This window comes from Phalacrocorax carbo, chromosome 7 (genome assembly GCF_963921805.1).
Source record: "Phalacrocorax carbo chromosome 7, bPhaCar2.1, whole genome shotgun sequence".
Taxonomy (NCBI): domain Eukaryota; kingdom Metazoa; phylum Chordata; class Aves; order Suliformes; family Phalacrocoracidae; genus Phalacrocorax; species Phalacrocorax carbo.
In genome coordinates this window covers 53,025,840-53,044,173 of record NC_087519.1, presented here as the reverse complement: position 1 = coordinate 53,044,173, position 18,334 = coordinate 53,025,840, and the positions used below count along the sequence as shown (strand labels likewise).

General features: G+C 44.9%; 1 protein-coding gene across 5 annotated transcripts in view; it reads left to right on the top strand.

The window, feature by feature from the left end:
• Nucleotides 1-18,334, top strand: part of TBL1XR1 (TBL1X/Y related 1) — a 119,142-nt gene that overhangs the window by 86,582 nt on the left and 14,226 nt on the right. For 2 of the 5 annotated variants that reach the window (XM_064458027.1, XM_064458029.1), the window contains 6 exons: nucleotides 11,724-11,826; nucleotides 13,481-13,626; nucleotides 15,111-15,330; nucleotides 17,417-17,567; nucleotides 17,744-17,885; nucleotides 18,184-18,247. In XM_064458027.1, coding sequence (XP_064314097.1) covers nucleotides 11,769-11,826; nucleotides 13,481-13,626; nucleotides 15,111-15,330; nucleotides 17,417-17,567; nucleotides 17,744-17,885; nucleotides 18,184-18,247 — 781 coding nt within the window. In that variant the 5' untranslated portion in view covers nucleotides 11,724-11,768. Of the gene's footprint in view, nucleotides 1-4,572; nucleotides 5,654-11,723; nucleotides 11,827-13,480; nucleotides 13,627-15,110; nucleotides 15,331-17,416; nucleotides 17,568-17,743; nucleotides 17,886-18,183; nucleotides 18,248-18,334 lie in introns of those variants that run through there. The other 3 variants (XM_064458030.1, XM_064458031.1, XM_064458032.1) reach the window with 3 other exon arrangements.

Sequence of the window (18,334 nt, the reverse complement as noted above, 5' to 3'; positions counted from 1 at the left end):
CAGGGGCTGCTCGGGTCCCGACAGGCTCAGCCTCGCAAGTTCCAGGGCACACCACAGAGGAAGGTTTGGGGTCTTTTTGGTTTACTTTGGGTTACGGAAAAATTACAGATAGGCGGAATGGGATGGACTTCAGCAAGGGCTGCCCAACCTTACGCCACCATGAGCTGTAGATGCGAGCGTGGTGCAGAGGGGTGCCGTGAGAAGACGGTGGTTGGCTCTGGCAGGCGTGCCGTCGTCCCGGCTCCTGCACCCGTTCAGGTGCTGCTGCCTCCAGTCTCTGCTGTGCTTTGTTACTCTGCGTAGGTATAACTTCAGATCGCCTCAATTTGTTGTTGTTATGGCACCGTTAATAAAACTTCCTAATGAAGAATGAGAGAACCCACTGCGGTAAATACACTGAAGTGAGTCGAACAAAGTCCTTTCTCCTGCCGGCACTTCAGGACGTGACTCAGGGCACAAGGCTAAACAAACAAGGACAAAAAAAAATGAATAGGGCTTAGCTGGAATAGAAATCACTGTTGTTAAAGATTAATTGCATTTCTTTCAACCACCAGAGTTTATTTGTGCAAAATGTTAGCAACTCGTGTTGTGATGGAAAAGTAGTGAAAGAAGAATCTAGAAGAAGAAGTGACTGAGGGAAGTACAGATAAAGTCAGCGCTCTTGGAAGCGGTTGGAGAGATGAATCCAGGAGTGCAGAGTACGGGTAGGCAGTGCCTGCTGGAGAGGTGAAAACCAGGGCAAATGTGTGACCGCAGGCTCAAGATAGTATGTCAGATCAAGAGGTGAAAGCCCAGAAGACGGATTGCCAGCCTGGGGAAGATAGCGAGTACAGCAGATAGAGACCGTAAAAGGATGACGGGAAAGGGAAGAGGAATCCATACAGCTGCATGAAAAAATCCCTGAGCAAGGGATGTTATTGTAGGAATGCAGAGAGATCTTTCCACAGATGCTTGTAAGAACTACATATGCTGTTTTATTACCATCAGGTAGTAATATAAATATTTTAATCATAACAGCTAGAATCTGTGCCAGCCTACAGGGTCACTAATCACTGTTCCACAATGAGATTTCCAAAACAAAAAAAAAACCCAAACAAAAAAACCAACCAAACAAAAAAAACCAACCCCACAGGCAGTTGAAAACAGACTAATTACAAAAGTCTGCCCAACCTTCAGTAGTTTTTCATTGACAAATAAGTAGCATTAGTCCAAGCTTAGAATGAACCTGTTCTTTTTTTGTAAGCCATCAGTATGCAGGTCAGCAGCAGCAGCCTAGTGAAAAACTGTGTCACCGTTAGTGCACCAATATCCATCAGCTCAAGCGATGGATGTAGATGTAATCGCTGTCTCTAATAGGAATGAAGTCAGGGTAATGGAACATTGTCACGGGATCAATGTCTCCTGTTTTGAAAATAAACCCCCTCAGCTTTGCCTTTGCATTTATGTGCCAGCAGGCGACCGCATCATTCAATTCAATTGACACAGTCCCTTAGAGCCCTGAATGATCTATTGTGGGAACATCGGGAACAACGTATTGGAAAAAAATGGAATGTTCTTGATCAGGCTTACAGGCCGCGTTATTCGGTGGGTTTTCCAGCGGTGAAAATGAGAATAAATCAGCTGAGAGCAGAAACTTAGCACAGTATGGTGATCCTTAACTTCATTTAACTGTTTAATTCCTACACGTTCTTGATCAAAAAGCTTGAACCGTAGTACTTGTGCTTATTTTCAATGGTGCGTGGTCACAAATAGAAGACTTCTTTTGGGTGTTGCCCCTCCGCTACCTTAGGTGCAGCAGAAGCTCTTGATAGGGCTCATTTGGACTGACTCAAGAGCTCTTCTTAATCAGTTATTTTCTCTGAAATTTTTACACAGTTTGATTCAAGCGAGGATTAATGGGTGTGCTCCCACATTCATCCATAATTAATTTTTTGCTGAGGCTTTAATGCAGCACAGGAGATTAGCAGCCGTATCGTTGCATGCTTAAAGCTGGGTGCATGCCGAAGAGGTATATTGCATGGGATTTTAAACAACAGAGCAGATAACGCGTCTTCCAATTTTCGTCTTTCTCGCGCTTGATTCCAGTAACCTACCGCTATTCTGTGTCTAGATCCAGAGAATATTAGCCAGCCGTTATTTCCGTGCTTGGTAAAACCGTTTTAACTATTTTACAAAGCCTTCTTGAGACAGGGTCTATAGGTTTGATTGCAGAAGTCTTAATTTATTTAAATTAGGTATTCCTGAAGGATTATAACTCTGTCTAAAGAGACGTCCTTCTGTCGGCCTAAGAATGGAAGCTCTACACCTTGCTTGATGTTTCGCTGTTCCCGTGATGGCCCCTCCAGTAAGAAAATGTCCCCTTTTGGGGGACAGATGCCTCTCCCTGGAGTAATGACAAGCACTTGCCTGGCACTTCCCCCTCCATTTCAGAGTTATTTAGTGAACAGAGCCTAGAAAGTGGACTTTGCAGGTCATCTTGTGAAGTACTCCATACCGGCCGTCCCCGTACCACCGCTTCCCCAGGTAAACGTGCTGATTCTGGTCACCCACCAGAAGCCGTCTGTTTCTAAGCAGTTTTAGAACTGGCGCCTTTCTGGTTTTGCCGCTCTAGGCGTGTGCCCAGCTTGTGTGCGGGTGGGACAGTCTAACCTGGAAGGTCACCCCATCGAGCCATGGGTTTTTCCTTTCCGAAAAATGCCTTTGGTCTGGATGAGGTGTTTGGTCAGGGAGAATTTCATAATGTTTGGTTGCGTTTCCTGGTGTGCTCTCAAAGTTATTTACTTATTGAAAGAGGGTGGTGGTTTAACTTTAACTACGACTTCTTGATCCTAGAGTTTGTTTCCAACCTTAATGATTCCATGATTCTATGATTCTGGACAGTTTTCATTTAATCCTAGTTTGCCTGCATCAGTGGACTTGAGCCCTGTGATTAAAAGCTCTCTCCTTGGCTGCCTTCAGGGCAGCGGGACGGGATGTTTGGGCTTGGGGTCTTGTGGGGAGTCGGGGAGGGATGGCTTTCAAGAAGTAGTCAAAATTGAGGCAGGGCTTTCTGCTGGTGGTTTTACTGGCATACGGGGGCATGTTCTGAGCTGCTAGGTTTGGCTTTTAACTTTGGAAGGAATAACATATTTGTTCCTGAAGAAAAACGTATTTGTTCCTGAAGAAAGATGTATCAGAACTACCTCCACTTCAACAGGGTTGTAAATTATCGTGCAGAAAAGTTGTGCCTGGAAAGAGATGTCTGTTTTCATCGTTCCCCAAACAGTTGAAAAGTCTTTAAAATACTAATATACAATAGCTTTTGCTATTCTGATACAGGAAATAAGGAAAAAATCTCCCCCAAATACAGCATTTCTACTTCTGTTGCACTCTAACAAGGAAAAAAGAGAGGTTTAAGAACTTAAAGAGCATTGAATAAAGCGTCAGTACCAGAAAGATCCCTGTTTTTTTTAGTCAGTCTAGGGATGTACAAAATACGGCTGTGAAGAATCATACCAGGATGCCCTATAGCTGTCCACAAAGATGTAAGTTTGACTCTGGAAGCATAGAAATTTGCAGCTTTGTAGCCATAGCCCTGGAAATACGATACTGGATATACTGTCGCTGGTCTCTCTGCTGTAACATCCGGAATCCCAGTCTCCTGGGTCACGCAGCATATGACTTTGGGGAGGAGATTCATAGTTCAGTAATTAAATACTGCTTCGCTGTAGGCAAAACCAACAAATGGTCTTCATCTGCAGCTTCTTTTGTAACAGTACTCGGGACTGTACTTGGCGTTTCTGGGGGCTGAGTACTCAGATAAGTAGACAGTAACTATTTTTAGCTAAGGTTTTGGGTGGGTTTGAGTTTTTCTGGGGGGTGGTTTGGGCTTGGTTTTGGTTTTTCCCCTTTCAGGGTTGTAATTCTTTTTCCTCAGAAAATTTCAAACTGACTTTTTCATCTTGTATGCTTCCTACTCTCAAATTGGCACAGAAAGACAGAGGCTGTTGCCATAAATTAGGTCACTAAAGCTGAAGTACAGAATACAAATATTTATTGCCTGAGCTAAGGAAAACAATTCAGATGAGGAAAGGAAAGATTATTTTTTTAGTACTTGGAAATGAAGCTGTATTCTTGAGATTAAAAGCAAAGCAGTAGAGTTAAAGGATGAACATGAGAAGCATCTTATGAGAGCTACAAAGATGCTCAGGGGACGGGAGCATCTCCCTGGTGAGGAAAGGCTGAGAGACCTGGGTCTGTTCAGCCTGGAGAAGAGAAGGCTGAGGGGGATCTCATCAATGCCTATAAATATCTGAAGGGCGGGTGTCAGGAGGACGGGGCCGGGCTCTTTTCAGCGGTGCCCAACGCCAGGCCAAGGGGCCACGGGCACAAGCTGGAACACGGGAAGTTCCCCCTGAACATGAGGACAAACCCCTTCCCTGTGCGGGTGCCAGAGCAGGGGCACAGGCTGCCCAGAGAGGCTGTGGGGTCCCTTCCCTGGAGACATTCACCCCCCGCCTGGCCGCGGCCCTGTGCCCCTGCTCTGGGGGTGCCTGCTCACGCAGGGGTGGGACGGGGTGAGCTCCAGGGGTCCCTTCCAGCCCCGCCAGTCTGGGATTCTGTGATCTCTTGTTTTAAATTGCTAGAAGGAAAACTGGCAAAGCTTGGTCATATGGGAAATCAGTAGGAAGGTTCATTAGGTAGAAATACAGATGATTTTTTATGCAAGTTCAATAATCTATGTCAAATATGAATCTTAAAATAAAAAAGGGCATAATTAAATAATAGCAATTTAGAGACACAGGTGAAAATGAGATAACTTTCATTTTGAACTTATTACAACAAAGCCTATGCATTTAATTAAAAAAAAAGTTTTCCTTTAAATTAGAAGGTTAGAAAGAATTCCTAATTACAGATTGTCAGATAGGAGAACTTCAATAGGGCTCATCTGTATTGTACCCAATAAGGTATTGGACCCCATCTCGTGAAGATGTGAAAGAGCAAATAGGAGTTTTTAGAGCAATTAGTTGATTCAGTTATAGAAAACTTAATGGTTTTTTTCTTCTCTTTAAAATATGAGAAAACGTTCATTTTGACTGAAATTGATGTCCAATAAATTCTTGCGCAGAAGGGCGTACACATTTGACATACAGAAACCACTGGTTTATATTGTGAGTTTTCCTTTATAAACCCTTTCTGAAGAGCTATACATCACTCTTCTTCGGATGTAGTCTTACTGAGTCCAGCAGCCATTTGGGGTAGACCCACCGTGCCATGGGGAAGAGCCTTTGGCGGACGCTTTAGCAGAACAGCCGCCACCAGCGACAGCATTTTGTGGGGCCCCAGATTCAAACCCCAGCTCTGCAAGCTACTCACCCAGCGGATCTGGTGTCTGAAGTCCTGCTGAAACCTCACGGATCCGGGAGTTTGCCTGGTCTGAGTGGTTGGATTTTCACTTTCTTCAGCACCTCGCAGTTGATAAATCAAAGCAGATTTGGTGGCGTTGGTGCCTCACTGTCTTCATCCACCTGGGTGCAGCTGGAGAAGTGGTGGAGTTCAGTGTCCGGGCACTTTCCTGGGCCACGGGGTATCGTCTGTCCCCCGAGCCACCGCCACAGCGATCCCGTAGCTGTTGAGTTCAGCCGGTTCATGCAGGACTTCATTTTTAAGAGAGGTAATGCAGATGTAAAGCAGAAATGTAATAAAACTTTCCAAAGGACTTGTACGCACCTTCAGGTTTTTTTGGGTGGAATTACAAAACTATGCATTCCTAGGTTGGGTCATATAATTTGCTTTTTTGTTTTTTTTAACCATCATGGTCATTAAAAAAAGGAAGATTCTTAAGCAGCAATTAATAAAAATTGATATCACCGTCTATATGGACACATGCTGGCAAAATGTTTGTCTGGATTTCCTGTGAAAGAGGGAGAAATAAAAGGACTAGTGACGATATTTCTGTTGCAGGAGATTTATTGTTTCTGTAGCCAGACTTCTGTTTTCTGTGGATAAATGTAGCAGTCTGTTTGTATCTGATCATTAAGCATTTTTCAGAGCTACCCAGAGCATTAGCTGTTCCCTTTAATATACCATATTTGGTATCAAACTAATGATTGGTATGTTTGGGGGAATTATTATTCCCAGCAGCCAGCCAGGTTGTTCTCTTATCCTCCCCAATTAGGATGTGTCAGAGCCCATCTAAAACTGCGGAAACGCTACTTTCTTAGGCGGCTGTTTGATGATATAATCAATCCAACTGCAGTAAATGTACTATACGTTATAAAGCTGTGTTTAAGAGGTACAAAGTGCTAATCTGATATATAAGCTTTCGCTGCCAATTCAGGTTTGTTTCGGCTTTTTTGTTTAAAAAAAAATATATCCAGAACAAAACTAAGCCACAACCAAAAAAGCCTGTTAGGCCAGGGGCCGTATCGGGCGGCATCTGTTCTCTCGCATTTGGCATGAGCCTGGAAGAAGAGTACAAAGCTAGCATAAACATGCAGAGGAGAATAACAATTTGTCAGAAATGCAGTCAGATTCGTGCCGGTGGGCACCCGTTAGCCTGCAGGTCTGGTGTTCGTGACAGCAGAACTTGATCTCGTTATAACGGGTTTTATCTGTGAATTTTACCCAGCGTGTGAATGGTCCCCACGGGGGTGAGGAAGCCCGGGTGACACCCCGCGCGCCGCCGTGCCTGACTCACGGTAGGCACCGTACAGAAATACCGTCACGTTTTTGCCGTGTGGAAGCTAGGTCGGAGTCGATGTGTTGGCTCCGGGACAAGAAACCTCATTTCCTTTGAAAAAAAAAGTTTCCAAATGGCTTTTTGTGTGATATCTCGCATGGATTTGGAGTTACAATGAGAGGGTCAGTTTGTCTAAAGCACGGACGTGCGTCTCGACTGTTCTTGACCTGTGGCACATCTAGTTCTTGAGTAGATCTTGAGGCCAGCGTCTGTATAGACAGTTGACTTCTATTTTATGGCTGATATGTTTTACAGCTGATAAATTTTGGGAGCTCAGGGACTTTCTGTAGCGACATTAAAAATTACCCGGGATATCTTGATGCTATGCTGATTCTAACAGAACAGCGGTGTTACAAACTACAGGCTCATCCTGCGGGCAGGGGATCCTACAGAGAACCAGCGCCTGCGGCTCGGTGGGTTCGGGTGATGGAGGGAGAACGGGGTGACGGGTGGCCGACGCGGCAGTACAGTTCTGTTGGCTCTACGGCGGTGCCGAGCATCGCGGGGACGCGTGTGGGTTCAGAGCCGAGGCAGAGGCGTGCTGAAGTGGACTTCGTTTTGAGCAGTGACTGTGGGTCCTGGTGTGGTCCCAGGGACTGGGACTCCGTGAGCAATCTGGGTATGGGTGGTAAGCCCTCGTGCACGTCCTTTTTTTAACCTGTTGGTTTTGTTGTGTGGTTTTTTTTTGTTTGGTTTGGTTTTTTTTTTTTTTGTTGGGTTTTTGGTTTGTTTGGGTTTTTTGTTTAGCTTTGTGTTTGAAATTTAATCCTAGTTTTACTGGTAAGGCGTCTCCATCTTGTGCATTGCAATTGCTCCAAGGTGCAAAACAAAAGTAGGGTCAAGTGGGAGAGTTTTCCTTTAAAATCACACTCTGGAGCTAAAACAGTAGTGTGGGTGCATCATACTTTGCCATATTTCCTGTAAATCCACAGAATGTTTTGAGGAAGACTTGGATTTTTTATAAGGGCCAGAAGAAAGGATCTTGTTATGCTGACAGAATAGATTTGGGACATACGGGTGCAAATATCTTTGAGATATTTTTAATGGGCCCTTTGCAAATTAGGCTAGAAATTGAAGACTGGTAGGAATTACCTGCCATTTCGACTTACTTTCGTCTTCTTTTTCTGTGTCTTTTTGGTTATTTATTTGCTGTATCTAAAATAAAGAGTAATATTAATATCTATTAAGCGCCCAAAATAAGTAGGCAATTGCACATGGAAATTGTGGATTTGGAGGAAATAATGAATGATTATTTCATTAATGAAATAATAATAATGAAATAATGAAATTTCATTAATGAAGTAGATGTGGGGGTGGGGGTGTACGTGCATGGGTTCATACATAAAGTTAATTTCTTTTTTTCTATCTAGTTTTGTTCTTTTCAGCCGCTCCTCCTCTATCCGTGTTTCCATTTCCATGACACCACTTCTAAGAAATCTTGTCCGTCACCTCCCAAACAAGCCCTGGGGCCGTGTTGGGGCACTGGGGAAGATGGGGTTCGTGTGGTTCGTAGGTTAGTGGGTGTATTTTCTTCCCCATCGCTGTTTTCCTTTGGCAGACATCCGTGGCGAGCTGTAACTTCAGCACGAGCGAGGGGGTGGCCGTGCATGTTGAGCACCGAGAGCAGCACGGCCGGTGGCGTTGGGGTCTGTGGGTGCCCTCTCCGTCCCACCTCTGCTCCTCTTCACCATCATCCTCCTCGCTGCCGCTCTCTCGGGTCATTCCCGCTGGTTGCTTCCCAGCTGTGGGCGAGAAGGAGGGAGGCAGCACAGTTCCTAGGGCTGGAAACAGCCGCAGCTTCCCCGTCACGTGCGATGGGCTTCACGCAGCTCCGAGCTCCATCAGGTGCCTGCAAAGCCTGCTCCCGAGGCTGGAGGTGGCCAGGCTGCAGAGCCCTTTCCTGGGGGATGTTTGGCTTTGCCCCTACCCTTGAGGGTTGGCAGCATAAGCCCCGCAGCCAGAATTAAGCCCGCTATCAATTCAAAATTTGTCAAAGGGAAATAATCATTGTATCCCTCTCCTACCTGTACTTCTGCTGTGTTTTCTCTTTAACGTGATAGTTTGCTTTTGGGATGGGAAGGAAGGTGGTTCGGTGTTACTTGTTCTCACAACTCCTGGCTTGCCTTGGCTGTGCGGCAGCGGGGTGATGTCCCCGGGGCGCTGGCTGGGCGACTGGGCCTGCGGTGGGGCGTAACTCCAGAGCTGAGTTTGCAGAAAGCTTAAACAAGCACCAAAAAAAAAAAAAAAATGGATAAAGCACCATCTTGGTAAGAAAAAGAAGTGGAACCTTTTGCACCCTTTTCAGTTTCATGTCCTCCTCAGGCAAGCTGCGTATTTATCGAACGCCTTTCTGTGGTTTTCCACTTGTTCGGGTACAAAAGCCAGTGTTGCACTGCCACCTCTTGATAGCCGGGCAGGGCGGCGTGTGGCCGCGCTCCTCGCCTCGCCGCAGCAGCTTGTGGAAAACACTTTGAACCAGCCTTGAAAAATGATACCCGTTTGACTTGGGCAGGGTGAATAACAGGCAAGCAAAGCGTTAGCTTTTTTTTTTCCTTTAGCTATCCAGCTACATGTGAATTTATCTCCACTGTTCCGCTTTGAGTGGGGAGCCCTCTTCGTATTGATAATGCGGGTCTTCTCGAGGCAGCAAATGGTTTCTGCATTTTGATCTATCTTTTTGGATGACGCAGCGAGATTTTTAAAAATCAGTAGCAGATCCATGAAACAAATACTACTGTTTGTGTGTGTAATGTAAAAAGGCTTCTTTGCAAGTCTTTTAAATCTAATTACCCTTTCTTCTGAAGCATGATATGGTTCCTCTTCCTACAGAACTTCTCTGTAACAAGCAGTCTTAAATAGAAGTGATTTGTACCAGGTGTGACAACAAAACATAGCTGAATAAAACTAGTGTTTGGTCCTGCACGTGGTAGAATCGGTTGCTAATGCACGAAATGGCTAAAAAATGACATCCATTTCACACGCGGCTCAGTAAACGAGCCCTCAAACTATATCGTAATTTGGGTGGTGCATCTTGCACGTCAGGCATTGCTGGAGGCTGTGGATGGAGTGGGGTAGGGTTAGTGTCAGTGTACCCCTACGAGTTGTGTTGCACTAGCTGGGAGTTATTGTACTGGAGCAATTATTTTTTTCCTTTAGAAGTGAGAAGGATTTAAGTAGCTCTGTGTTTTTATTTATTTCCTCAAGAAACTAAAGCCGCCTTCCCCGCCTTTGGCAGTTTGCTCGAGCTGCTCTGTAAGCACAAGATCTGGGTTTCTGAGGACGCGTGCGGCACCGCGTACAGCCCCCCGTTTCCCACGCAGGGTAAGCCCGGCTCTCCCGCTCGGGTCCCGCTGGGTCGGAGCCCTCCCTGCGCTCTCGGACTGTGTCATTTTTCCTGTGCCCTCCCTCCTACCCGCGGCTCTCAGCTGGGTGGGCGGCCGCGGCGGGTCTGGGGCTGTCCGTGGGCTCATCGGCTCGGCAGGGCTCGAGCGTGGTTTCGGGGGAACACGCTCCTTTTGATGGCCGAGTTCGTTCTGTGGCCCCCGCTCTTCCCGAGGAGTTTAATTGAGTCTTTCCTCTACAGCGTTATGGGGCTCGTGGGGAGGTCACATCTTGGAGAGCTCTTTCCCCTGTCAAATTTGGTTACAGGTGACCAGTAAAATTCAAAAGGTGGATGATAAGAAAGGGAGTGTGGCTATTTTCTCCTCTTTTCCTTGGGAAATCTTGCTAGGAAGAGACACCTACAAAGATGTACGGCAGCCTTATGACGCCCATCATAACCTCGGGGTTGTTGCTCCCTGCTGCTTCCCTACTTGGAGCAACAGTGGCGAATGGCCTGACCACACAGCCACGGAGCAAGAACTTTTTGTTGTGAACAATACAAGAAAACCTGTTTTCTAGTCTTTTTTTTTTTTTTTATGTCAGATCCAGGTCAAACTTTATGAAATAACAGTAGGGAAGTCGCTCGCCTTCTCAGCCCCAGTTCCGTGGAAGAAAATGATGGTGGTGAGCGGCTGGGTAAAAACCTTGAAGGTCTGCTGCTGAACGGGGCTGGGCAGATAATAGGAACAGAAGATGGACCTTATTTAATATGATGTTGTGGAAGCTGATGGGTTTTTTGTTTGCTAGATGCCACAGAAAGATGAGGATTTTCAAACGTTCAGAAGTCATGGGAACGTGCTCAGAAATGAGGCTTAAAGTTAGAAAAAATGCCGTGTTCTGTGTCTTCGTGTTTTAAAGACTCCTCTTGCTGCGTGTTTACAAAATTTGTCATCAAAAGTGTATATAGTCTCATTCATTATTTGTCTTGCTAAATATTTACATTAATAAAATCAAGGGAAAATTGTGTGTATATATCCATCAATATTTTTAAAGTTACTAAATGTTACTAAAATGCTCTGTTTAAAGTTTAATTTTAAATGTTACTAAAATGCTCTGTTTAAAGTTTGTCTCTAATTTCAAGAATTCCTTTGTCAAAGCATAAGTGTATGGCTGAGATGTTTTCTAATTTTTAGTGGCCCATATTGCACCTGTTTATTAGTGCAGGAATACCTGAAAACTGAAGTAGAAAGTCAAAGTGAGAGCTTGCCTGGATCCCAACGTGAAGCCAGGTTCTCGCTCCTTGTTAGCCAGGCGGAGAGAAATCCACATTTTGGAAAACGTGTTCCATAGCAATAATGTTGAGTAGATGAAACTCGCTTGATTATTTTTTAAAAACCTGTGAATTGAGGCCTTTTTAGTACCAGTGTTAAGCAGTATAGTTTCTCAAATCCACACCAATTTGCATCATTTGAGAATCTCGCCCTTCAATATTTAATTTACTGACCTTTATCTTGTGGTGAGAGAAATGACTTCTTAATGACTACAGTAGACTTATTTGCATTATAAAATAAAACCATGGTCTGCGCTCCCAGGGAGCTACTTAGTATATAAATACAGCGTTTGTTGAGAAATGCATATCAGGTACTAAAAATATTTAATTGACCTACTCTTTTATTTTCAGGGTTGTGTCCTTTGTTGTGACCTCATGGTTTAACTGGGAATAAAGATGAGTATAAGCAGTGATGAGGTTAACTTCCTGGTATATAGATACTTGCAAGAGTCAGGTGAGTTTTTACAATTCTGCTTGTTAAACGACGCGTGATTTAGTTGCCGTTCAGCTGCCACTGGCTTTAGCAAACGCGGACTCATTTAAGTATTTTGCCAGTAGGCATGTTGCTTCTGTCTGAACTTTTTCTCGGTGTTTCTTCTCAACAAGAGAATGAATTCCTGCCAAGTTACCTTCTGTAACTTAATCAGATTTAGTCCTTTGGAGTCTTCAGATGGCAGTCAACCAACTAAGGGCTCGCCTGATCGCTAGAAATGCATTTTCCTGGAGATGGCTTATTTACGGGGTGACGATGACACCTTGCGCCATTTCCTTTGGGGCTGCTTGAAGAAGAAGAAAGGATGACCACCAAAACACTGGTTTTTCCTGTTCTGTCTTGGGGGCGACGGTGCCCCCGCGAGCTGGTCTTGGTGGGCGAGCTCCTTGCCTGAACGCGACTGTGGGAGGGCAGATGTTGCTCTGTTTCAGAGGAAGGAGAGGCAACCGTGACCATGACTCGTATCGTCTGAACCTAAATACCGATGAACAGAGTTGTGACGGGAACCACTCCTGGGTTCTCAAAAGCCTCCCTCCCAGCAGGACCTTTTCTCGGGGGATTTTGTCCTTTGGCGTCAGGCCAGCCAAAGCCTCCTGCTCCTTAGGAGGAGAAGCAAAAGACAGATGAATAGTGTCAAACTTTTAAAACGGGCTTCTTGAAAATGCGTTTGATGCAACGTCTGTCTGCTGCTCACGTCCCCTGCTCGTGGACTTCTCCAGCGGAGACCAAGAAGCGCCAGAAGCAGTGGTGGGTGGCAGAGTTTTTCAGTCTCTGCTCGTCAGAAGAAAGCAGAAACTCATTGTTCTGCCTGAATTTACTGAAAACTGTTACACGTTCTCATTCCAGTTGCAGATTGCTTTTGTCACAGAAGCCAAACTGACAAAATTGCTTTATCTTCCTCTGAAAGTTTGCGGGCAGTTTCCTGGTTACCTGGCAGAAGAAAAGAAAAAAATAGTAGTTTAATAAAAAATTCCGCGACAGTAAAGTTAATTTACTGAAACAACTATTTTTCGCTAGGTTAAATTCACCTTTTCAGGGTGATCAGATAAGCAGCAGTGCTGCACCATAAGATGCTTGCCGCTTCTTAATCAGTGTGTAATGCTGGGGTAGCTCCAAGTGCCAAAACAGACGCAGTTGTGGCAGCACTGCACCACGAAGCGAACGCTGTTCTACCTGCAGATCCATTTCACTTCTGTGGGTAACGAATCAGCGACCAACAGTAACAAGTCAGTCCTGGTGCCTTGGAGATATATACTTTATTAAATACTAGATACAAAACTGTATCTGTACATAGTTTCAGAATATATAAATATATGTCAATACTACCGCATACTGCATATTTTATATTTTTATATTTACTCCTGCAGAAATGTTTTGCCGTAATTAACAACTGCTGTCTTACGTATAAACTTAGTTTTTTGTCTTCTTGTACATTTAAACTAGAAACGTATCAGAGGGGAACAACAGAGGTGTGCTGATGAGGTGGTTTTAGTTCTCAGGCCCGGTGTAACTTCGTATAACTTGCTTAGATTTGTAAACAGCAGATCCTGCAGCAGCACGGCAAGTAGCATTGTCTGTCTGTAAATCAATTCTGATGTTTTTGCCTTGTCTTTAGGGTTTTCCCATTCAGCATTTACCTTTGGTATAGAGAGCCATATCAGCCAGTCTAATATAAACGGTGCTCTGGTGCCACCAGCTGCTCTGATTTCCATCATCCAGAAAGGTCTGCAGTATGTAGAGGCCGAAGTCAGTATTAACGAGGTAAGGAGGCTTTGCCCGCAGGAGCGGTGCGTCCTTGCTTGCAGTAAGTTTGAATGTTAGTATTTTTTCTTAACTTTCTTGTGTCCTATTTATCTACTTTTACTTCAGATTCCTTACTGCTGGTGTTCACCATGACTCCAGTGGTGGAACCAGAGTGGAGTGACATAACTGGGTAGGGGTTCTGCCCAGTGCAGCCACACAACACCAGGCATGGTGTTCTGGCTCGTTGCTTAAAGGTCCGTTGTCTGTAGAGTTTTTACCCTAATACAATGTTGTAGTAAATCCAGACAAGTGCAATAAGATAATTTATTGAGACGAGTAACCTCTGAAGTTTTCTTTTCGTAGACTTGCGCTAGGGCGGTGGGAGAGCACTCTGCAGCCCTCCGTTGGGTGGTGTGGCCTTCTGACGAAGTAACGAGAGCCCGAGGGCAAGCTTTCCAAATAGAGAGAGGTTTCGGTGTGGGGCAGGAAGGATGAAGGGATATGCCAGCTCGCTTTTTGCCGCCGCTGGCTAATTCATCTTGAGCAGGATCTATTAAATTTGATGTTTAAATGGTTATTCCAGCAGTACAGAAAGCTATGTATCTTCCTGCCTGACGCTGCAGATACTCGCCCTCAATTTCCACGCTCATTTATGCCTGGAAGGTTAGCAGCCTCCGTGTATGTCAGTTATATTACAGAAGGAGACGATTTTTTTTTTCCACTAACTCTGTTCTCTTTCCAGTCTCCCTTATGTCTTCTGTTTATGTGTAGTTTTCATAGTCCCAGTGAAGCAAATCTCTTTTCCCTTAGGAAGCCTCAGAAAAATAAAGCAAGCGATTGGAATAGAAGGAGGAGACCCTATATTTATCTCAAGGAATCCTCCTAGCTCCTAAAAATAGATCCTTACAAAGCCCTAGCATATGTATAAGGGTATTTTTAACTGGGTCTTGTCCATTTCAGGATAAAATTCTTCCTTGTTGTTTGAAAGCATGCCAGCACTGTTTAAAAAAAGGAAGAAACTAGTCAAGTCTCCAGATAATATGTTTATGGAAAGTATTAGTCTAATAAGATAGAATAACTTCACAAGCCAGTGACCCGGCTTGCAGTGTTTGCAGCTCTTCAAACAAACCATTAGATTTTGCTGCAGCCACTCATGTTTGAAATCATATTCATAGATAGCTGACAGTGTTTTTTGCTTTAGCAGATGATTTAGCAAACCCGAGGCGTAACAGCCTTGATTCCAGAAGCTCTGCCAGAGGCCTGCAGTGGCTTTTTTTGCGTACTTACGGTGAACGCTTAACTTTAGACTAAAATTCCAACCCTAACCACACCAGTGATGAGATACCGCTTCCAGCACCATTTGTAAACTTGTTTTATTATATTAAATCAAAACTTTTGCTTTAGTTTTCCTTGGAATTTTTGCCCATAATGTTAATTTGTACTTGGTGTTGTCTTTTTTTTGTTTGTTTGTTTGTTTGTTTTCTCCCTCTGCTGTAATTTAGGATGGTACCTTGTTTGATGGTAGGCCGATAGAGTCTCTCTCACTGATAGATGCAGTAATGCCTGATGTGGTACAGACAAGACAACAGGCCTACAGAGATAAACTTGCACAACAGCAGGCGGCAGCTGCTGCAGCTGCGGCCGCGACTAACCAACAGGGATCAGCGAAAAATGGAGAAAATACTGCAAATGGAGAAGAGAACGGAGCACATACTATAGCAAGTAAGTTGAGACGGAAATGACCTCAGCCTGCGTTGGCATCGCTTCCTTGTCCGTTACCGCAGCACGGGCCGGTGGTACGAGCTAGTAGGCGATGAGGTGCGTGCGCAGGGGTGCCAGTAACCCTTCGGCTTGCAGAGAACGCCTTCGTCGTGGGTGACGCTTCAGCTGGTGGCATCTCACCTTTGGCTGTCCCCGGTTTGATACTGGGAATTGCAGGCGGAGGCGCAAACTTCTCAGTTCATTAGTTCACAATATTCCGCTGACCAGTCTCACTTCCAGTACTGCTCCTTTCCTGTCGGCTGAAGGTTTTTCGCAGGACCCTCTGAGAGCTCTTGGATAAAGAGGGTAAAATTGAATAAAAAATAAAAATTCAGAGACAGCTCTTTAAATATTGCACCTCCTCCGCTTTGGCCCCTGTACGAGGAGGAATTAGGAGAGGAGTCTGCTAATCCGCAGCTGGTTAAACCTGAGCGTTGCCTGTGGCCGGCTCCGCTGACCCCCTGGGTCGGGGGGCTGTAACCCGCTCTCTGTAGCACAGGCTGCCGAGCCAGGGCGGGATCCTCGTGGCTGCGGAGGCAGATCCGCCGTCGTTCGTCTCCTTCATCGGTGGCAGCTTTCACGATTTGCTACGTGGAATTCTTCGGCGCAGCTGCTTGCAGGTTTATTCCTTGGTTCCGTACTGGCTGCGACTGGTGAAACACGCGAGTTTTATTTGTCATCACTGGTCAAAGGAGCGTAGTTACGGTCAGGCTTAGCATAGAAAAGTGCGGGGCAGGCATTAAAATGTGGTTTTGAAAATATTGTTCTGGAAGTCTGAATGACGTTTGAGAGGGGCAGTTACAGCTCTCGCTGTAAAAGCACTTGAAAAAAGACATTTTTGAGAGAATATTCTTGTGAAGCCGTGTACAAGTCTAGCATTTTACGTCTGGATTTTACTAGGTTTTTTCGTTATTATGTAAGATAAACAAACTGGAAATATAATCTTTGGCTTAAATAAGCTTTCTACTGTGATGCTTTCATTTAAAAATCTCAAAAGCGTATTTATTTTATAACTGAACTGGATAGAGCGAGCGTAAACTTCCCATCTCAGCCACTGTTAAATGTGATGTGCCAGCAGCCCCTGCTGGCTGGTACGCCGAAGTGTGCTGGCCTTGATCCTGTTTAATTGAAGCAATGTTTTATACGGTGCTCTACCTTAAAAATATGCATGTTCTGGTATAGCTCTAAGTAATAGCCTTTCCTGCTTTCTCACACGTACAGTGACGGAAACCCTTAGAGTTAAATTAAGCAATAGACGCAAACGGTTTGTTTAACCGCAGCGAATAAACACGGAGCAGGTGAACTCTTCAGCATTTTTCATGTTCTGCATTTACACTCAGCGTGAATTTGTTTTTAATAAGAGAAAAATGGTCGATGGTAGCTGCCAAGAAAACTGGTTTGTCAGTAGAATTACCCCCCGTATGTGTTACAGACCAATATGGATTCAACGTCAGTTCCACGCGGGAAGCTATGCACTGCCACAGTTCCACGGGAGCTGCCGGTGCAGTTTAAAAAGCTCTGTTATCGGTTTGCTGCATCACCAAATGTTATTATATTAATTAAAGCCATTTTCTAAATGAAGTGCCTGAGATGGAGACTTAAAGCTGACTGCAATTGGTGAAAAGAGACTTTTTTTTAAAAAAAAACAGATGTGTCACGAGCGTGTTTTTAAAGCACAAGATAGACTGGCAACATGTTGTGCCACGCAGTGTCGTGCCTGCAAAACTGTGAGTCCTTCTAATATCAGCGTTTATTTTGGAACATAGCAAAAAAATTGACTTTTGGCCTCAATTTTGAAGTTCCAAAATTAAATCCGTTTGGATGCTTGAGGTTTAGAAGGGCTGAGAGCTTTCTGGCATTTGTGGAACTCCCCATCCGTTTATAATACTTCATAAACTGGAACTGGAAGGATAAAGGAATGGTACAACCTTGTCAAATTTTGATGCACGTAAATTTTGGGTTAATTGTGCTCATCCCAGAAGACCGTGAACCCTACAGCAGTTACAACGTATTATCCCAAAATATTAAAATCCACCTCTCTCTACTGTTGTTTCCCATAATGCAGATAATCACACCGATATGATGGAAGTGGATGGGGACGTTGAAATCCCTCCCAACAAGGCAGTGGTGCTGCGCGGCCATGAATCCGAAGTGTTCATCTGTGCCTGGAATCCCATTAGCGACCTTTTGGCCTCAGGGTACGTGCTTTAACCACGCGGGTACGCAACGCCGGCGCTCGCTGGCACGCTTCCGCGGGGTAACGGCTTCGGTAGCGCCCGCCCCGACGCCCTCTGCGGCAACCCCCCCACCGTTGGCTGTTTCGAAACGGGCCTAACTGGGAGAAGGAGTTAAATTCTCATTAACTGCTTTGTAGATCTGGAGATTCGACAGCACGGATATGGAACCTCAGTGAGAACAGCACGAGCGGCTCTACGCAGCTGGTACTTCGACACTGTATACGAGAAGGAGGGCAGGATGTACCCAGCAACAAAGACGTGACATCGCTGGATTGGAACGTAAGTGGAAATGGCAGGGCTCAAAACGCGCCGAGGGAATCGCACCTGTCATTTCGCAGAGTCAAATTTTGAGTGGCAGCAGCCGCGCGTCCTGCGCCGCGGCCCCTGGACCGTCCCTGTTTCTGAGCCGCGTGGTAATTTCTTGTATCGCCCTTCTGGGACTTCCTCTTTAATAAGGCGTAGTCAGTGGAATAAATATCATAAATCTTACGCAGATGGATTCTACCTGAAATGTGCTTTGTGCTCTTTGGCTTTGAGTTATACAGTTAAACAAATAAAATAACCTTTTTGCTGGCAGAGCGAAGGTACACTTCTAGCAACTGGGTCTTACGACGGCTTTGCGAGGATATGGACTAAAGACGGTAAGCGAACTTTTAACTTCCACCAGTACATTTTCCTGTATTGTGGCTCACAGCATAGTTTTTTATTTTTTTTTTAATGTATTCATA